The 17709-nt window shown below is 34.5% G+C and overlaps 1 protein-coding gene across 1 annotated transcript; it reads right to left on the minus strand.

The window, feature by feature from the left end:
• Window positions 1-1857: 1857 nt before the first annotated feature.
• On the minus strand, window positions 1858-4437 carry LOC134714269 (uncharacterized). Its single transcript, XM_063575507.1, has 6 exons — window positions 4296-4437; window positions 4012-4117; window positions 3243-3479; window positions 2844-2929; window positions 2480-2576; window positions 1858-2029 (listed from the first exon to the last, which is right to left on the minus strand). Exons 1-6 carry the CDS (start codon window positions 4418-4420, stop codon window positions 1967-1969), a joined length of 714 nt encoding a protein of 237 aa, XP_063431577.1. The 5' UTR covers window positions 4421-4437; the 3' UTR covers window positions 1858-1966.
• Window positions 4438-17709: the final 13272 nt, after the last annotated feature.

Below are 17709 nucleotides of genomic sequence, written 5' to 3' on the forward strand. Positions count from 1 at the left end.
TATGCAGGATACATACATGTAGTGTTGGTATCAATTGTATTCCGTCTCCATAGCATACTTGCGTTCACATGTCCCAAAGTTGGTTTCTGTTCTTTAACTTTAGTTTGTCTGGACAAAATGTTATGAAACTTGTACATAATGCTTATTAACACAAAATACAGATCAAGTATGAATTTTGGTTAGGTCACTGAGTTATGCCCCTGTACAAATGGAATAATTGCTGAATATTTCATACCCGTCATCTAATTAAAGTTTGCTTCTACCAAATTTTATGAAAGCTTTACACAATACTTATAACCACAAAACTCAGATCAAGTACAAATTTGAATAGAGTCGCTTCTACAATTCTTCAGTTATTTCCCTTTATATATGATATACAAGCGGGGGCATCCTCTGTTTTCCACGGAAACATTCCCCATTTTTCTTTCTAAAAACGGATTTTTCAGAATATTTGTGTAGACCTGCATTATAATTAAACTGATTTAATTTTTATTAAAAACAAAAAAAAAAACTATTCTCAGAGATATTCATGAGATCGAAAGTTCAATTTTATAACATATTCAGCTCAATAATAGTAGATCACTACGACCTTCATTTTATGTTTCTTATGAATTTGCATCATAGCAGAACATTATATTTCTGTCTCCACTTATACAAACAGCTATTCATGTGGCTTTTGGTAGCTCTACAATATAGATTAGCCAAAACTGGTGTCCATTTTCTTTGAACTAGTATGCATTGTTGTTTAGGGGCCAGCTTAAGCTGCCGACCAATGCCTAATTTTCTTGCTACATTAAAGACACATTAGTGGCACAACTATTACCCATTATCATAAAAAATATAATATACATGGATAAATTATTGACAGCAAAACAATGAGTCATGACTTGATGCCACATTTCAAAATGTGTTAATTTGTTAATCAACTTGTTATGGATATATTGTTTTTAAATTATTATTTTCTTCATTTTGGATTTAAAAAGGGTATAATTGATAGAAAGAAGCAAATAGCATTAAAGAACAGGTCAACACATGATCTACAAGAAACTAAATTTGAAAGATATCTTCAATAATGACTAGGTTATTGTCTTAAAATGACTTTATCAGTTTAACAGTTAATTCAGTGGTATTGAAATGGTGATTGTAAGTTGTAACATAGGTTACTATCATCCTATGATGGTGTGTGTAGTTCTGCATGTTATATATCTCTCCAATACAGAAAATACATAATCTAGAAACATTTAATCATAATATGATGGCAAAACCATACAGTATTTATAAGATTTCACACCAGTCATTAAGGTAAGTAACAGGACCAATAGGTTAATTATTTGATGTATATATGGACTGGTCGGTGTAGTATATGTACACTGACGGGCTTCATATATCTCCTTGACCTCTTCATGTTTCACTGATCATATCTTTGGTGATAAGTTCTATTCCTCGGATATTCACGATGAAAAGTCAACTATATTAAATGGAAATAGAAGTTGTACTTGTCAGGATGATTGGGGTAATCTAACCTAGACCTCAATTTAATGGTTCATTCGTTAACGTTATGTTATCGTTTTAGGTCCACTTTACAAGTTTATAAAGTCCGGTGCGTATCCAGGATTTCAGAAAAAGGGGCCTTGCAAACTTACATTTTGAGTGATACTTTTGATAAGTGTATGCACTAATAATATACGAAGCTCCAATTCGCCTCTGGAAGTGATGTCAATTTTATTGGGTTTACAAAATTATTTTTAGCTGTAGATTCTTAACTGGCAGGAAATATAACTTAGTATATAGTTAATGTTGGAGTTCAACGAGAAAATGCATGTAAACACTATCAAATAGCAAAAATTGACAAGACCACTCATTTAGCAATTTTATTGAATACAAATATGATATATTATTTTATATACAAATCTCTCTTTTCTCTCTCTCCCTCTCTCTCATTCTGTACATCTGTATACATGGATCTTCATAAGTAAGATTTGTCTTGCTGCGGTAACTTTTTATCAAATCCTTTCTGGTTGAGGAATTCCTGTAAAAGAATCAAAACAACCTGTTGATCCGAGACGAAATTTATAAAGTGAGGACATTGTCAAGATGAGGTTTAATCCCATTAAATGGGAAAATATTTAAAGAAGGTTTTTCTCTCTCTCTGATTATATCATAACCTTTCGCCAAACAACAAATATCCACTGAATATATTGAAAGGTCACGCCATTTTTATTTTCCAAAGAACAAGTGTAATGCTTCATTTAATCAAAATGGATTGTGTTAAGTTAATATAAAATACATCCAAACTCCACCGACGAAATATGAAAAAGAGTAAAATGTTCATAAGACACAGAAATAATCGGTTCAAATCTCTGGATGACTTCTTTTTTCCCCTATTTTTTTCTAATTTTATCCTACCCCGTTTGTTCTTTATTCTGAAACTTATCGCATACTCAAGACCCTCCTTTATCATGTCTTGCATCATACTCACCAGAGGAAGAGTAAAGTTGTATTTAGAGCTGAAATTCTCTTTCATGTTTTCTATATTTATAGAACAATGTTGTAGACCCACTTTATCATACCAATACCTGCCAACAAATATAACATTTTAAGATATGTTCATAGAACTGTAGCAGTTTAATATGACAAGGGCATAGCAGGTAAACATGTTGAAAGCTTGCGAAAAATGCCAAATGTGCATTTTCATCTTCTGTTAAAATTCAGACTCAGTTTTTAAATCACACTTACTCAAGTACTTTGGCAAAATAGTTATCTTTTGAATATAGATTAAAACATTGTATATAGAGGCATGATTTCCTGAAACAAAATATTAAAAAACAGTACTGTATACTTACTTTACATTCGTTTGTTTTAATGATGGGCCTCTCGCCTTTTTGTCCACCAAATGAAATTTCAAATATTCCCAGAGACTGCGTTCCAGCTAAAATAAAAACTTGTTTTTGTCAGTAAATGTATATAATACTAAAAAACGATATATAAAAAATCTAAGAATTCGCTATACATGTATCAATGTGAAATTACAAAGCAAGTTTATAGTAGAGTTTCAACCTTCCTGGTCATTGTTGTTCTTCTTTTCTACATTTTCCAAACACTGAACCATTCTAGCTACTCCCTAACGACTTGTAAAAAGAGCTTTTATAAATGAACATATATGTTTTGTCCTACCAATGGATAAAATCACGGTTCTACTTTAAAAGTTTGAAAAGATAATAAAAATAATCAAATAAGTTTACCAGTTTTATTGCTGTTCTCGTCATGACTTCCTCGGCCAGCAAAGTGTGGTACTTTAATTCTAGTCTTGATGCAATGTCTTTCTTCTGTTGGAATAGTTCTTTCAGATGTTTAATAGATTTCTCCTTTGCCTGTACTTGGTTGTTGCTTAGCTTGTCAAACAAGTAGTAAAAGTCGCATATGGCTACGTCGAGGCGTAATTTGTACTTTTCAACATCTCTTTGGACCAACCAACTTAGCTGTTAAAACAGACAAAAACATTTCCTATGAATAGACTTATAGTGAAAAACAAATGAAAAACAAACACATCATGCATTAGAATAGTATAAAATTACTGTCTTTTGATGAGATAAATGTGTGGTTTTATTGACTTTTGAAAAACTGATATTCACTTAGGCCAACAAAAGACAGTAATTGTTAGTATCTATCAACAAAGAAATCCGGTTCTAATTGTATAAAGGCGGGGAGGTTGTTCACTCTGAGATCATTTCGATCCAACACAACTATCAAGACGAAAATAGAATTGTAAAACATTTTGCTTTATCTGGTAAATAATGTAATACATCATTTGTTTTATGAAGCTTTATATTTCATATACGTCGAACACACGACAATTTTCTATTGTTGAAGACTCTATGCTGACATTTTTTTTTTGGGGGGGGGGGGAATAACAATTTTTACATTGACTTGATTATTCATGTATGTTAATGTTTTATTTCATCATATTTTTTCTTTCTTTCTGGGAGTAAACATTTCAACCTTTTTACTTACTTCTTGCTGTATAAGTAATCTATTATACATTCTTTTGTGCTGCTCTATACTTCTCTTCATTTCTTGAACCTTTGTGTGATATAAACAGACATTTTTCTTTTCTAAACTGAAAAATATATTAAAATCCATATATATTATAATATATTAGAATACATAGTACAGTGGGAATGACAAAACGAAAAGAGCTAGTTAGCCTGACTTATTTTCTGAAGTTAAAAAAAGTCGCAATATATATTAACTACAAATTAACGAAAACAAATAATTAGTATTTACAACAAACTTACGTTATAGGTAAAGCAGACATTATTTCTTTGATATTCGGAATACAAAACATATCTGTTGTCTTAACTGTTGGATATTGCATAATGATTTCCTTTGCAGGTTTTCGTGCGATGCCTTTTATCTCCATTGTCGTTAAGAAGTCGTTCATAGGGTGGCCGAAAACGTCACAATGTCAACGTCTTTTCGTTGGACGTTACATAAAGAAACCGATTGACGCTGTCGTGCTATGTATCACGAAAAATAAAAAAAAATAAGGTGTATAAAATCATGGCACTAATGCTGAGTTCATAAGTAATTCGAATTCGATTCGCATTAACTAATTCGAATTAGTTAAATTCGCATTCGAAACATTTTACGTCCTAACGTCAATACTAATTCGAATTAAAAAAGAAGAGTGTGTGAACGCGATTAGCGAATTCGATTCGCATTCGATTCGAAATCAATTCGAATTAAATGTCCGTGTGAACGAGACATTAGTCTCTACGCGTACATATAAAATCCGAAAGGAACATACATGTTCCTTTTGTATACTAGTAAAACAAAATAAAGAGATGTGGTATAATTGCCAATGGGAAAAATATCCACCAGATATCAAAGAAAGTGTTACTGTAGGCCTTCAACATTGAGCAAAACTTATACGATACTCTATAGTAATCCATATATATTGCTAGTGGTGGTGGTGTTGCCACAATATATCTGATACTGTGTTCGAATCCCTCTAAGGGAACAAACAAGCTACAATAACAAAGCAGATCTGATATTGTGGGAGACGTTATGTATCTATATACTGTACATGTAGGACTATTCACATGCTGTCATTACTAATTCCTCAGGAACTTATGGAAAAGGAACATCATAGCATGAACAAATACCGTCATACATTGCCAGTCATCCTCCAAAGCGTTCATGTGTACAGGAAGGTTTGGAAGCAACTTAACAAATCAATCAATGATATGGGCAAATTATTCGTTTTTCTCTCAACTCGAGGGGATTTGTTTCATTATTGCGACTTTGACAGAAGCTGTATTCGTTGTTTCCACTTCCATCGACCAAAGTTGTCATTTGACTGATGATTTGAGTTTATAAAAAAGCATACTATTGCTGACATAAACATTATTGTTTATATAAGTTATATTTTAAAACTCGTCTCTCATGAAACCATTTAAGCAATCAAATAATACAAGTGTTTTTGTAATTAAATGAAGAAACACTATTTTGCTGATTTTTGATAAAAGTGCAGTGCATAAAAACTGGTCAAAATGTTTCAAAACTGCCGAACTTTTGAAAAATATCCCCGCCATGCGACATAGGTTCAATTAACTTTGCCACTAGATATTTGAGAAATAATATTGATACTTTGATACAGGGAAATGTAGGAACAGTTTCCTAAACGTGTAATTTTATAGACATTGTATATGAAAAAAACTTTAAAAAAAATTATAGAGCTGTAACTGTGAAATAATCTGCAAGTTAAGACGTTGATTTTCCATTTTCGTCTACATTTAAATATACGTGATTGAAACAAAGTACACATATGTATATTCCATTTAGGATTTATATATGGACAACAAGATACCAGAACTAAAGATAGCACCACAAGGTCAACATAGATATAGAGAAATTACTTGTTTACTTTCATTTAAGATTGCTGTAATTTGAAGGATAATGATGAAAAAAATGATGTCGGTTTTAATTGCTACATGCATGGTGTTACCATTGATAATACAAGCAGTGGCAGATACGTGTCAGAGACCTAACAGACTAGAGACATCGTTTGATTTTACAAGTCTTGATGGGACCTGGTATGTTGTTCGTGGGCTGAACACACAGTATGATTGTTACGATTGTCGTAACATTACTTTTCTACCAATCTCTATACTGCCACAGGCCTTCATTGCTGAGGAACATTATATTTTAAAACTAAATGACTCAACCGAACATTTTGACGTCAAATCGAGTGTGTCGCAGTGGAACGCTTCAACTCCTGGGATAGTTCGATTCTATAGTTCAGCGTCAGATGCTACATTGGAATGGCGAGTACTTGATTACGCTCAAAACAACACCTATGTGTATGCATACTACTGTGGGACCTATAACTGGGGATATCAATTCGAAGGATCAGTTGTCCTTTCTAGAACGACATCAATATCGGAGGAAACTGTGTCAAAACTTGACCACATTGCAACCTCTTTAGGGTGGAATTGGAATAGTTACTGCAAACCGGACTTTATTTATCAATGTGATTAGATTGATGAGTAACTAAACTGTGCATACGGTTATCTAAAATTGCATACTTTTCAGTGATTTTCGTCTTTGGTGGAGAGTTGTCTCATTGACAATCATCCCACTTATTCGTATGTTTATATGAACGATTACAGTTGAATGAATGTACAAACAAAAATAGTTTTTCATTTTCAATATTTACATTTGTTTACTTCACTTAATACAGCCATATATAGACTCTTGAAAAAGTGCTTATAAAAGATGGTTTCCTTGTGTTTTTTTTTATGTTTGTAACATTGAAAAGATCGCAAAGGCAACCTGTTACTACGCAATTTATTTTAAATGATGTTGTAATTACGCATAGGAAAAATATATAGAAAAAAGGTGTTGTGTCCATTGCCATATCATTTGGTTGAGTATCAGAAAGAAATTTGTTGTTAAAACAATGTCATTTATCTATTATAATAACGTTCAGATAGAGAAACTCGAGAGCTATGGCACGTTGAATGGAAATGTAAAATTTTAGTCGAGAACTCCAGCTTTTTCCAAGATAAACTGGAACATGGGGCCTCTTCAATTCGATTAAATTTTCAATAATAATTATTGGCTCCCTTAATTTTCAAAACAAGTAGAGATATAAGAACATTTGAGATAACATAGTTCAACAAGAAAGTCACTCAGACCTTTATGTTATGTTCTTGTTTCGATAACATTTTCACAGCTCACACAATGAAAGTTTTATGGGTACTTTCATGCTTGATAAGTCTTTCTGCCATTTTTGCAGCAAATACTTGTCAAAGACCTAAAAGACTTGATAAATCTTTTGATATCGGTAGTCTTGACGGATCATGGTATCTTGTCAGAGGACTTAACCGAAATAATGATTGCTACGAATGTCATAACATCACATTCTATCCTGCACATCAGGGATTATTTTTTGCGGAGGAGTACTATATTGAGATAATGAACGCTACAACTATACACTATAAGATTGAATCTTCCTTAAATCAATGGAATTCGACAACTCCAGGAGTCATTCGGTTTGATAGTGATGATGTTAATTATTCATTAGAATGGAGAATTATAGACTTTGGTTTAAATGACGATTACGCGTATGTATATTATTGCGGGACATATTCTGGAGGTTTTCCATTCGAGGGATCTGTTATCCTTTCAAGAACTACAACTCTATCCAATGATACAATTACTAAGCTCGACAAAGTGGCAACTTCAATTGGATTGAATTTGGACAATTATTGCGAAATACGCTTTGATCGTTGTGACCAATCTAGCGAATTGTGAGATGTTAATTTATTAAATACATTAACGTGCAAAATATGAAATAAGAAAACTGATCATTCTAAAAAAACATTTTTAATATTTGGATACATGGATTATGTAGATAAGGCAATGTTATAATTACCGTCGAACTATTAGGCTGTCGAGAAAAAACAAGTTTCCTTACTTTATATGTCGGAAAACATTATAATATTATTATATCTGTCTCTGATTTATTTCTGAATTTTTGTTTTGTTTTTCTGACAACTTTGCTGGCAATGCATTTTTAATTCTTAATTAAAAAAATCCCAAGTAAGGTGTATACTCAAATAATTGACTATCTGTTAAAATAAGTGCCCATCTCCCCAAACAAATCACGGTAATGAAATGTTTCCACTTTCAAATGTTTAAAACACGCAATCTATAATACTGTTAGTTAATCTGGAGGTACATTATTCTAAAAGGACTCTGGTTAAACTGAAAACAAATAGTAGTGTTTCATCAATAAAAGTCCAAAAATACGCATGAAAAAGCAGCAACCATTCTATGAAGAAAGACCGAAAACAAAATATGCTTTCAACAGAAGGCTTGATTCAGATTTTAAATCGGTCAGGCAAAACACATACCTTGGTCGCATATAAGAAAGAGACAACGCTTTGAAGACAAGCACAACAGAACCAGTTCTTATGATAAATTTATTTCTAACTAGGATTATTTCATTGACACCATTTAATTCAGAGGAAATGTCTGAAAAATATTTGTTAATTGTTTATTCAACTGTTTCCATCAATGATACGTCTTGTCACATTAGCCGTCTAGATGGAACATGGTATTATGTAAGATGACTATTACGATTGCTACTGTGTAAAAAATAGTGCTTAAAAAATAGTGCTTAGAAAATAAACTCTTTTATGGCACCGCGGATAAATTATCATTTTGTGATTGGTTTAACGCCGTCACGTGGTGACCCCTATGATACCGTAGGGGTAACTAAATTATAGAGGGTGAATAAAATCCATTGGGGATTCGTCCTCTGGCCTCACCCCTATGTATCCGTATGGGGTCAGTAGCGAACCATATAACTTATAGTAAGTGTTTCCCTCAGTTAAAGTTTGTAACCCGGATTTGTTTTTTTCTCAATCGATTTATGAAATCCGAACAAAGTGCTTAGTAAGCACATTGAATCAATGTACACATGTTTTGAATATACGTGTTCAGGACTAAAAGACAAACTTTTGAGATAAAACACAATGTTTAACACAATCATAAACACATTGAGAACCTAATCAGATTCAGATCAGAACGTGTAAAAAGGGCATTAAAAGTGTGCTTAAAATTGTGTTCAAGATTTAAACACAATTTTTATAGTGTACGATTGTCAATATGAAATTTTATCCAGTTCATCACAGTTTATGTTTGGCATTCTGTTTTGAATAACTCAACCAAATATCTTATCATCAATTCAACAGTTACATACAATGGAATGCAACAACGCATGGAATCCTTCGGATCCAACATTTATTATGGAATGCCACTTTAGAATCGGGCATTAATTATATTATGAATGACTTGGTGACTTTGTTTATTAGTTTAAACATATTTATTTATAGTGGATTGGGAAACAAGTTTTGCAACTTATATTAATCCCTTTCCACTTTGTTTATAATTGATGCTATATCCATTTCAGGTATATGTTGTTCTGACAAGAACAATCAACCTTTTCAAACGATATTTAAATCAAATCTAAGATAAAATATGAAGCTTAAATCAAAAGACAAAATCAAAAGCTCAGGCACATCAAATGAATGGTTCACAACTGTCATATTCCTGAATTGGTTCATGCATTTCCTAATGAAGAACGTGGTGGATCAAACCTAATTTTATAGCTAGCTCCATCTCTTACTTGTATGACAGTCGCATCAAAATTCATTATATTGACTACGATTTGTGAACAAAACAAACAGACATAATAGGTAAAAATGTCACAAATAGGGTCACAGCAGTCAATATTGTGTTATAAGTTACAAATGTAATCACTGTGAAAACAAACAAATGTGTAGCAAAGAAGCACAAAAAAGCACAAAAACAAAGCACATTAGCAAAAATGAAAGACAAGAATACAAGAAATATCATAGAACAATAACACAATGTCGGGATGTATAAGTACAGAGTCACGTCAAATGGATATCACCATAAACAGATTAAACAGTAAAACTTATATTCATAAAGACAAAAAAAGAACACTATAACACATTTTGCAGATGATAAACAACGTTATTCTTGTATCGAAACACTGGAAAATGAAGGGGTAAATCCCCTTGGATACTAATAGTCCATAAACAGCAGAACCTACTCCATTATTAACAGACACATGACAGTGTGCAAGACATGCTTCAGGGAAAAAAAAGATAAGTAAGTAAAGTAAGAAACCTTATATATGTGTAAAACCCAAACAGAACTCAAGCAAAGCATACAAAAAAAAACCCAACATCAACTTACACGCATCATATCAATGGAAAGCATAGTGTTTGGATTACATTTCTTTAGTTCCTACAGCGATATATTTTCCATTCTCAATTTTGTAGATTCCAAATAAACAAGTATGACAAGAATAAAAGAGGGACGAAAGATACCAAAGGGACAGTCAAACTCATAAATCTAAAACAAACTGACAACGCCATGGCTAAAAATGAAAAAAGACAAACAGAAAAACAGAAAAACAGAAAAAAACAATAGTACACATGACACAACATAGAAAACTAAAGAATAAACAACACGACCCCCACTAAAGACTAGGGATGATCTCAGGTGCTCCGGAAGGGTAAGCAGATCCTGCTCCACATGCGGCACCCGTCGTGTTGCTTAGGTAGCAATACACAGTTAGGAGTTTAGTTTCGCATTATGGCCCCTGCGGATTTTTCAAATTGGAAAGTTATTGTGTAATAAAATTCATTTTTAGACAGATGAGTTCTAATATAGCCTTCAAAGATGGTTTATAAGAGCATCAAGATTATTTTTTTAACATGTTTTATGGGCTGTTTTCTGTTTGACAGTCCGTATTTTCATAGCTAGACCGGCCATCGGTCCAGAAATTAATGTACTGTTTACAAAGGGTAAGCGGAAGAAGGGATCCCGTAGACCGCCCTACGTCACGATTCATGAATTATGCATATTCTATTTATAGGCTATTTATAAACGATTCTGAAAATACTTATTCTAAAAATAGAATATTCTCAACATGTACAACTATTAAAAAAACCGACTCAAAATCATTAACTTTCATGTAACACGGTGAATTTGCTTTATTTATTTTTTATCACATGAAAAAAAAGGAAAATGTACCGCATTACAGTAGCATATATCATTGTGAAAATATATATATATACAGATTCCTTTTTAAAATACATATGATACATTTGATATAGATATGATAAACAGTAGTACTTTAAAAGTGCCTTAATTATGTTGTAAAGACCTGCAAATGTCACATGCACGTGGTCCAATGGCTTTGGATGTACTATGGAATTAATAATATTTGTATTATCCGTTTAAAAGAGTATTTTTATGTAGGCAAATTGAAAAAAAGATATAGCCTACACATTTTAAACATGTTACACGTACTAAATTAAGGCTTTACAGGAGTGTGAGAGGATGTTTAAACTGGTCTGCGTTTAAAGAAACGAATCTGTAATCTGACCCCCTGTTGTCTGACCATTCTACTATAGCGGGACGTTCTATAGGAACCATTTTTACTTGTTTACAATAAAGCTATGTGAGGGCGTTCTACATGATCCCCTGTTGTATGAACCCTGTATATTTACTACAGAACGTTCTATAGGATTCCTTATATTGTTTGTTTATCATGTATACACTAAAGGACGTTCTACAGGATCCCCTGGGCAGTCTACAGGATCCATTGTTGTCTCAATATTATACATATATATATATATATAGTATAGTATAGAACGTTCTAAAGGAACAAGTTTCTGGACAGGATTCTTCTGAAAAAGCTCATACCAAATTTATGAAATACATTCTTGGTGTAAACAGAAAGTCAAGTAATATAGCTGTAATGTCAGAGATTGGTAGATTTCCTTTGTATTTTACTATGATTTTATCAATGTAAAAATATTGCCATATATAAAATAAAAAAAAAGAAGATGTGGTATGATTGCCAATGAGACAACTATCCACAGAGACCAAAATGAAACAAATATTAACAACTATAGGTCACCATACGGCCTTCAACAACGAGCAAAGCCCATACCGCATAGTCAGCTATAAAAGGGCCCGATAAGACAATGTCTTTGTTCTTATTGCTCACTCAGTAAAGGTGAAGATGAATTTCATTTTTTATTAGAATGACCTCTTTATGATATTCAAAGGGACGATTTTTCCAAGACATTTCTAACAATTGTTATAATTTTATAAATTTAAAATCTTCTAAATTTTTATGGCTCTTGACCCAAAAACATGTTACTCTTATGGAAAAACTGGGCTGTTCTATTGGTGACTGTTTTGAATTAAGGAGATCAAGTATGAACTCTGACACTAAGTCAAGTAAACAATTTGAGAATAAATACATATATAATGTAATTTTATTAGTTTTTGGCTTGATTCTGACCAATGCTCATTTTCCAAATATATATGTGTACGCCTCTATTATTGCTGTTGTTACCAATTATGTAAATCAATTGTATCTGATTTTATGCCCTTTATGGGCACTGTAATTTTGGAGAAAAAATATATATAGGATCTCATATTGTTTGTTTATCATGTATCATACTAAAGGGCGTGTTCTCCAGATCCCCTGTTGTCTGAATATTATATATTAACTGTATAACGTTCTATAGGATACCCTATTGTTTGTTTTTGATGTATCTACTAGGCTAAGAGAACGTTCTAAAGAATCCCCTGTTGTTTGTTTATTATGTTTATACTAGAGGACTCTCTACAGGATCCCTTGGTCGGTCTTTGGGATCCCCTGTTTTCTCAACATTATATATAAACTATAGAACGTTCTATAGGATACCCTGTTGTTTGTTTCTAGTGTATCTACTAGGCTAAGAGAACGTTTTACAGGATCCCCTGTTTGTTTTTCAAGTGTATACTATAGGGCGTTCTACAGGATCCCATAGGCGGTCTACAGGATCCCTTGTTTTCTCAATATTATATATATACTATAAGACGCGTTCTACAGAATACCTGAGCGATCTACAGGATACCCTGTTTATAAAAATTATGCATTTAAGATAGTACTTTCAATAGGTTCCCCTGTTGTTTGCCTATCATGTATATACTATAAGGCTTTCTATAGAATCCCTTGGTTGGTCTACAGGATCTTCTCTTTTTCAACATTATATATCTACTATAAGACGTGCTATAGGGTCCCCTGTTGTTTGTTTAATATGTTTATACTATAGGGCGTTCTACAGTATCCCCTGGGTGGTCTACAGGATCCTCTTTTGTTAAAATATTTTGCATCTGAGATAGGAAATTCTATAGGTTCCCCTGTTATTTGTTTTTCAGGTAGATACTAAAGGGCTTTTAAGATCCCTTGGGCGGTCTGCAGGATCCCCTGTTTTCTCAACGTTATTTATTTACTATAAAACGTTCTACAGGTTCCCCTGTTGTTTGTTGTTCATCTTTATACTATAGGGCGTTCTACAGTATCCCCCGGGCGGTCTGCAGGATCCCCTGTTTTCTCAACATTAATTATCAACTATAAGACGTTCAATAGGATCCCCTTTTTTTGTTAATCAAGTATATACTAAAGGGCGTTCTACAGGATCCCTTGGGTGGTCTGCAGGATCCCCTGTTGTTTATTGTTCTTGTTTATACTATAGGGCGTTCTACAGTATCCCCTGGGCGGTCTGCAGGATCCCCTGTTTTCTTAACATTATTTATTTACTGTAAAACGATCTACAGAATTCCCTGTTGTTTGTTTTTCAAGCGTATACTATAGGGCGTTCTACAGGATCCCCTAGGCAGGATCCCCTGTTGCCTTAACATTATATATCTACTAAAGGACGTTCTATAAGACCCCCTGTTGTTTATTTTTGTTGTTCATGTTTATACTATAGGGCGTTCTACAGGATCCCCTAGGCGGTCTGCAGGATCCCCTGTTTTCTCAACATTAATTATCAACTATAAGACGTTCAATAGGATCCCCTTTTTTTGTTAATCAAGTATATACTAAAGGGCGTTCTACAGGATCCCTTGGGCGATCTGTAGGATCCCCTGTTGTTTATTGTTCGTGTTTATACTATAGGGCGTTCTACAGTATCCCCTGGGCGGTCTGCAGGATCCCCTGTTTTCTCAACATTATTTATTTACTGTAAGACGATCTTCAGGATTTCCTGTTGTTTGTTTTTCAAGCGTATACTATATGGCGTTCTACAGGATCCCCTAGGCGGTCTGCAGGATCCCCTGTTTTCTCAACATTATATATCTACTAAAGGACGTTCTATGGGGTCCTCTGTTGTTTGTTGTTCATCTTTATACTACAGGGCGTTCTACAGTATCCCCCGGGCGGTCTACAGGATCCCCTGTTTTCTCAACATTAATTATCAACTATAAGACGTTCAATAGGATCCCCTTTTTTTGTTAATCAAGTATATACTAAAGGGCGTTCTACAGGATCCCTTGGGTGGTCTGCAGGATCCCCTGTTGTTTATTGTTCTTGTTTATACTATAAGGCGTTCTACAGTATCCCCTGGGCGGTCTGCAGGATCCCCTGTTTTCTTAACATTATTTATTTACTGTAAAACGATCTACAGGATTCCCTGTTGTTTGTTTTTCAAGCGTATACTATAGGGCGTTCTACAGGATCCCCTAGGCAGGATCCCCTGTTGCCTTAACATTATATATCTACTAAAGGACGTTCTATAAGACCCCCTGTTGTTTATTTTTGTTGTTCATGTTTATACTATAGGGCGTTCTACAGGATCCCCTAGGCGGTCTGCAGGATCCCCTGTTTTCTCAACATTAATTATCAACTATAAGACGTTCAATAGGATCCCCTTTTTTTGTTAATCAAGTATATACTAAAGGGTGTTCTACAGGATCCCTTGGGCGATCTGCAGGATCCCCTGTTGTTTATTGTTCGTGTTTATACTATAGGGCGTTCTACAGTATCCCCTGGGCGGTCTGCAGGATCCCCTGTTTTCTCAACATTATTTATTAACTGTAAGACGATCTACAGGATTCCCTGTTGTTTGTTTCTAAAGCGTATACTATATGGCGTTCTACAGGATCCCCTAGGCGGTCTGCAGGATCCCCTGTTTTCTCAACATTATATATCTACTAAAGGACGTTCTATGGGGTCCTCTGTTGTTTGTTGTTCATCTTTATACTACAGGGCGTTCTACAGTATCCCCCGGGCGGTCTACAGGATCCCCTGTTTTCTCAACATTAATTATCAACTATAAGACGTTCTATCGGATCCCCTTTTTTTGTTAATCAAGTATATACTAAAGGGCGTTCTACAGGATCCTTTGGGCGGTCTGCAGGATCCCCTGTTGTTTATTGTTCGTGTTTATACTTTAGGGCGTTCTACAGTATCCCCTGGGTGTTCTGCAGGATCCCCTGTTGTCTTAACATTATATATCTACTATAGGACGTTCTATAAGACCCCCTGTTGTTTATTTTTGTTGTTCATGTTTATACTATAGGGCGTTCTACAGTTTCCCCTGGGCGGTCTACAGGATCCCCTGTTTTCTCAACATTAATTATATACTATAAGACGTTCTTTATGATCCCCTGTTGTCTTAACATCATATATCTACTATAGGACGTTCAGAAGACTGTTTTTCAAGGCTATACTATAGGGCGTTCTACATGATTCTATTGAACGGTCTACAGGGTCCCCTGTTGTTTATGAAAATTATGCATTTAAGATATGACATTCTAAAGGTTCCCCTGTTGTTTATTTATCATGTATATACTATAAGGCTTTCTACAGGACCACTTGGTTGTTCTGCAGGATCCCCTGTTTTCTCAACATTATATATGTACTATATGACGTTCTATGATCTCCCTGTTGTTTGTTGTTCGTGTTTATACTATAGGGCGTTCTACAGTATCCCCTGGGCGGTCTGCAGGATTCCCTGTTTTCTCAACATTATTTATTTACTATAAGACGTTCTACAGGTTCCCATGTTGTTTGTTTTTTCAAGTGTATTCTATATATAGGGCGTTCTACAGGATCCCCTAGGCGGTCTACAGGATCCCCTGTTTTCTTAACATTATATATCTACTATAGGACGTTCTATAGGGTCCCCTGTTGTTTGTTGTTTATGTTTATACTATAGGGCGTTCTACAGTATCCCCAGGGTGGTCTACATGATCCTCTTTTGTTAAAATAGTATGCATCTGAGATAAGAAATTCCATAGGTTCCCCTTTTTTTATAATCAAGTATATACTAAAGGGCGTTCTATAGGATCACTTGGGCGGTCTGCAGGATCCCCTGTTGTCTTAACATTATATATCTACTATAGGACGTTCTATAAGACCCCCTGTTGTTTATTTTTGTTGTTCATGTTTATACTATAGGGCGTTCTACAGTTTCCCCTGGGCGGTCTACAGGATACCCTGTTTTCTCAACATTAATTATATACTATAAGACGTTCTTTATGATCCCCTGTTGTCTTAACATCATATATCTACTATAGGACGTTCAGAAGACTGTTTTTCAAGGCTATACTATAGGGCGTTCTACATGATTCTATTGCACGGTCTACAGGGTCCCCTGTTGTTTATGAAAATTATGCATTTAAGATATGACATTCTAAAGGTTCCCCTGTTGTTTATTTATCATGTATATACTATAAGGCTTTCTACAGGACCACTTGGTTGTTCTGCAGGATCCCCTGTTTTCTCAACATTATATATGTACTATATGACGTTCTATGATCTCCCTGTTGTTTGTTGTTCGTGTTTATACTATAGGGCGTTCTACATGATTCTATTGCACGGTCTGCAGGATTCCCTGTTTTCTCAACATTATTTATTTACTATAAGACGTTCTACATGTTCCCGTGTTGTTTGTTTTTTCAAGTGTATTCTATATATAGGGCGTTCTACAGGATCCCCTAGGCGGTCTACAGGATCCCCTGTTTTCTTAACATTATATATCTACTATAGGACGTTCTATAGGGTCCCCTGTTGTTTGTTGTTTATGTTTATACTATAGGGCGTTCTACAGTATCCCCTGGGTGGTCTACATGATCCTCTTTTGTTAAAATAGTATGCATCTGAGATAAGAAATTCCATAGGTTCCCCTGTTATTTGTTTTTCAGGAAGATACTAAAGGGCGTTCTACAGGATCCCTTGGGCGGTCTACAGGGTCCCCTGTTGTTTATGAAAATTATGCATTTAAGATAGGACATTCTAAAGGTTCCCCTGTTGTTTAATTATCATGTATATACTATAAGTCTTTCTATAGGATCACTTGGTTGGTCTGTTGGTCTATAAGACGTTCTATATGATCCCCTGTTGTTTGTTGTTCATGTATATTTTATAGGGCGTTCTACAGTATCCCCTGGACGTTCTACATGATTCCCTGTGGGTTTTTTTCAAGTGTATACTATTGGGCGTTTCTACAGGATTCCGTAGGTGGTCTACAGGATCCCCTGTTTTCTCAACATTATACATCTACTATGGGATGTTCTATATAGGTTAGACTGTTGTTTGTTGTTCATGTTCTTACTATAAGGCGTTCTACAGTATCCTCTGGGCGGTCTGCGGGATACCCTCTTTTCTCAGCATTATTTATCTACTATACGACGTTCTATAGGATCCCCTGTTGTTTGTTGTTCATTCACTTGGCGGTCTACACAATCCCCTGTTGTCTGAACATTATACATTTACTAAAGGACGTCCTATAAGAGCCCCTATCGATTGTTTTTCATGTT

This window comes from Mytilus trossulus, chromosome 4, assembly GCF_036588685.1.
Source record: "Mytilus trossulus isolate FHL-02 chromosome 4, PNRI_Mtr1.1.1.hap1, whole genome shotgun sequence".
In the NCBI taxonomy this organism is placed as follows: domain Eukaryota; kingdom Metazoa; phylum Mollusca; class Bivalvia; order Mytilida; family Mytilidae; genus Mytilus; species Mytilus trossulus.

Excerpts from the sequence above, each read along its gene's own strand:
- LOC134714269 (XM_063575507.1), bottom strand. The coding sequence starts at position 4,420 with ATGGAGATAAAAGGCATCGCACGAAAACCTGCAAAGGAAATCATTATG. Across the intron at positions 3,480-4,011 it reads GATTACTTATACAGCAAGAA|CTAAGTTGGTTGGTCCAAAG; the intron begins GTAAGTAAAAAG and ends CTGTTTTAACAG. Across the intron at positions 2,030-2,479 it reads ACAACTTTACTCTTCCTCTG|GAATTCCTCAACCAGAAAGG; the intron begins GTGAGTATGATG and ends ATTCTTTTACAG.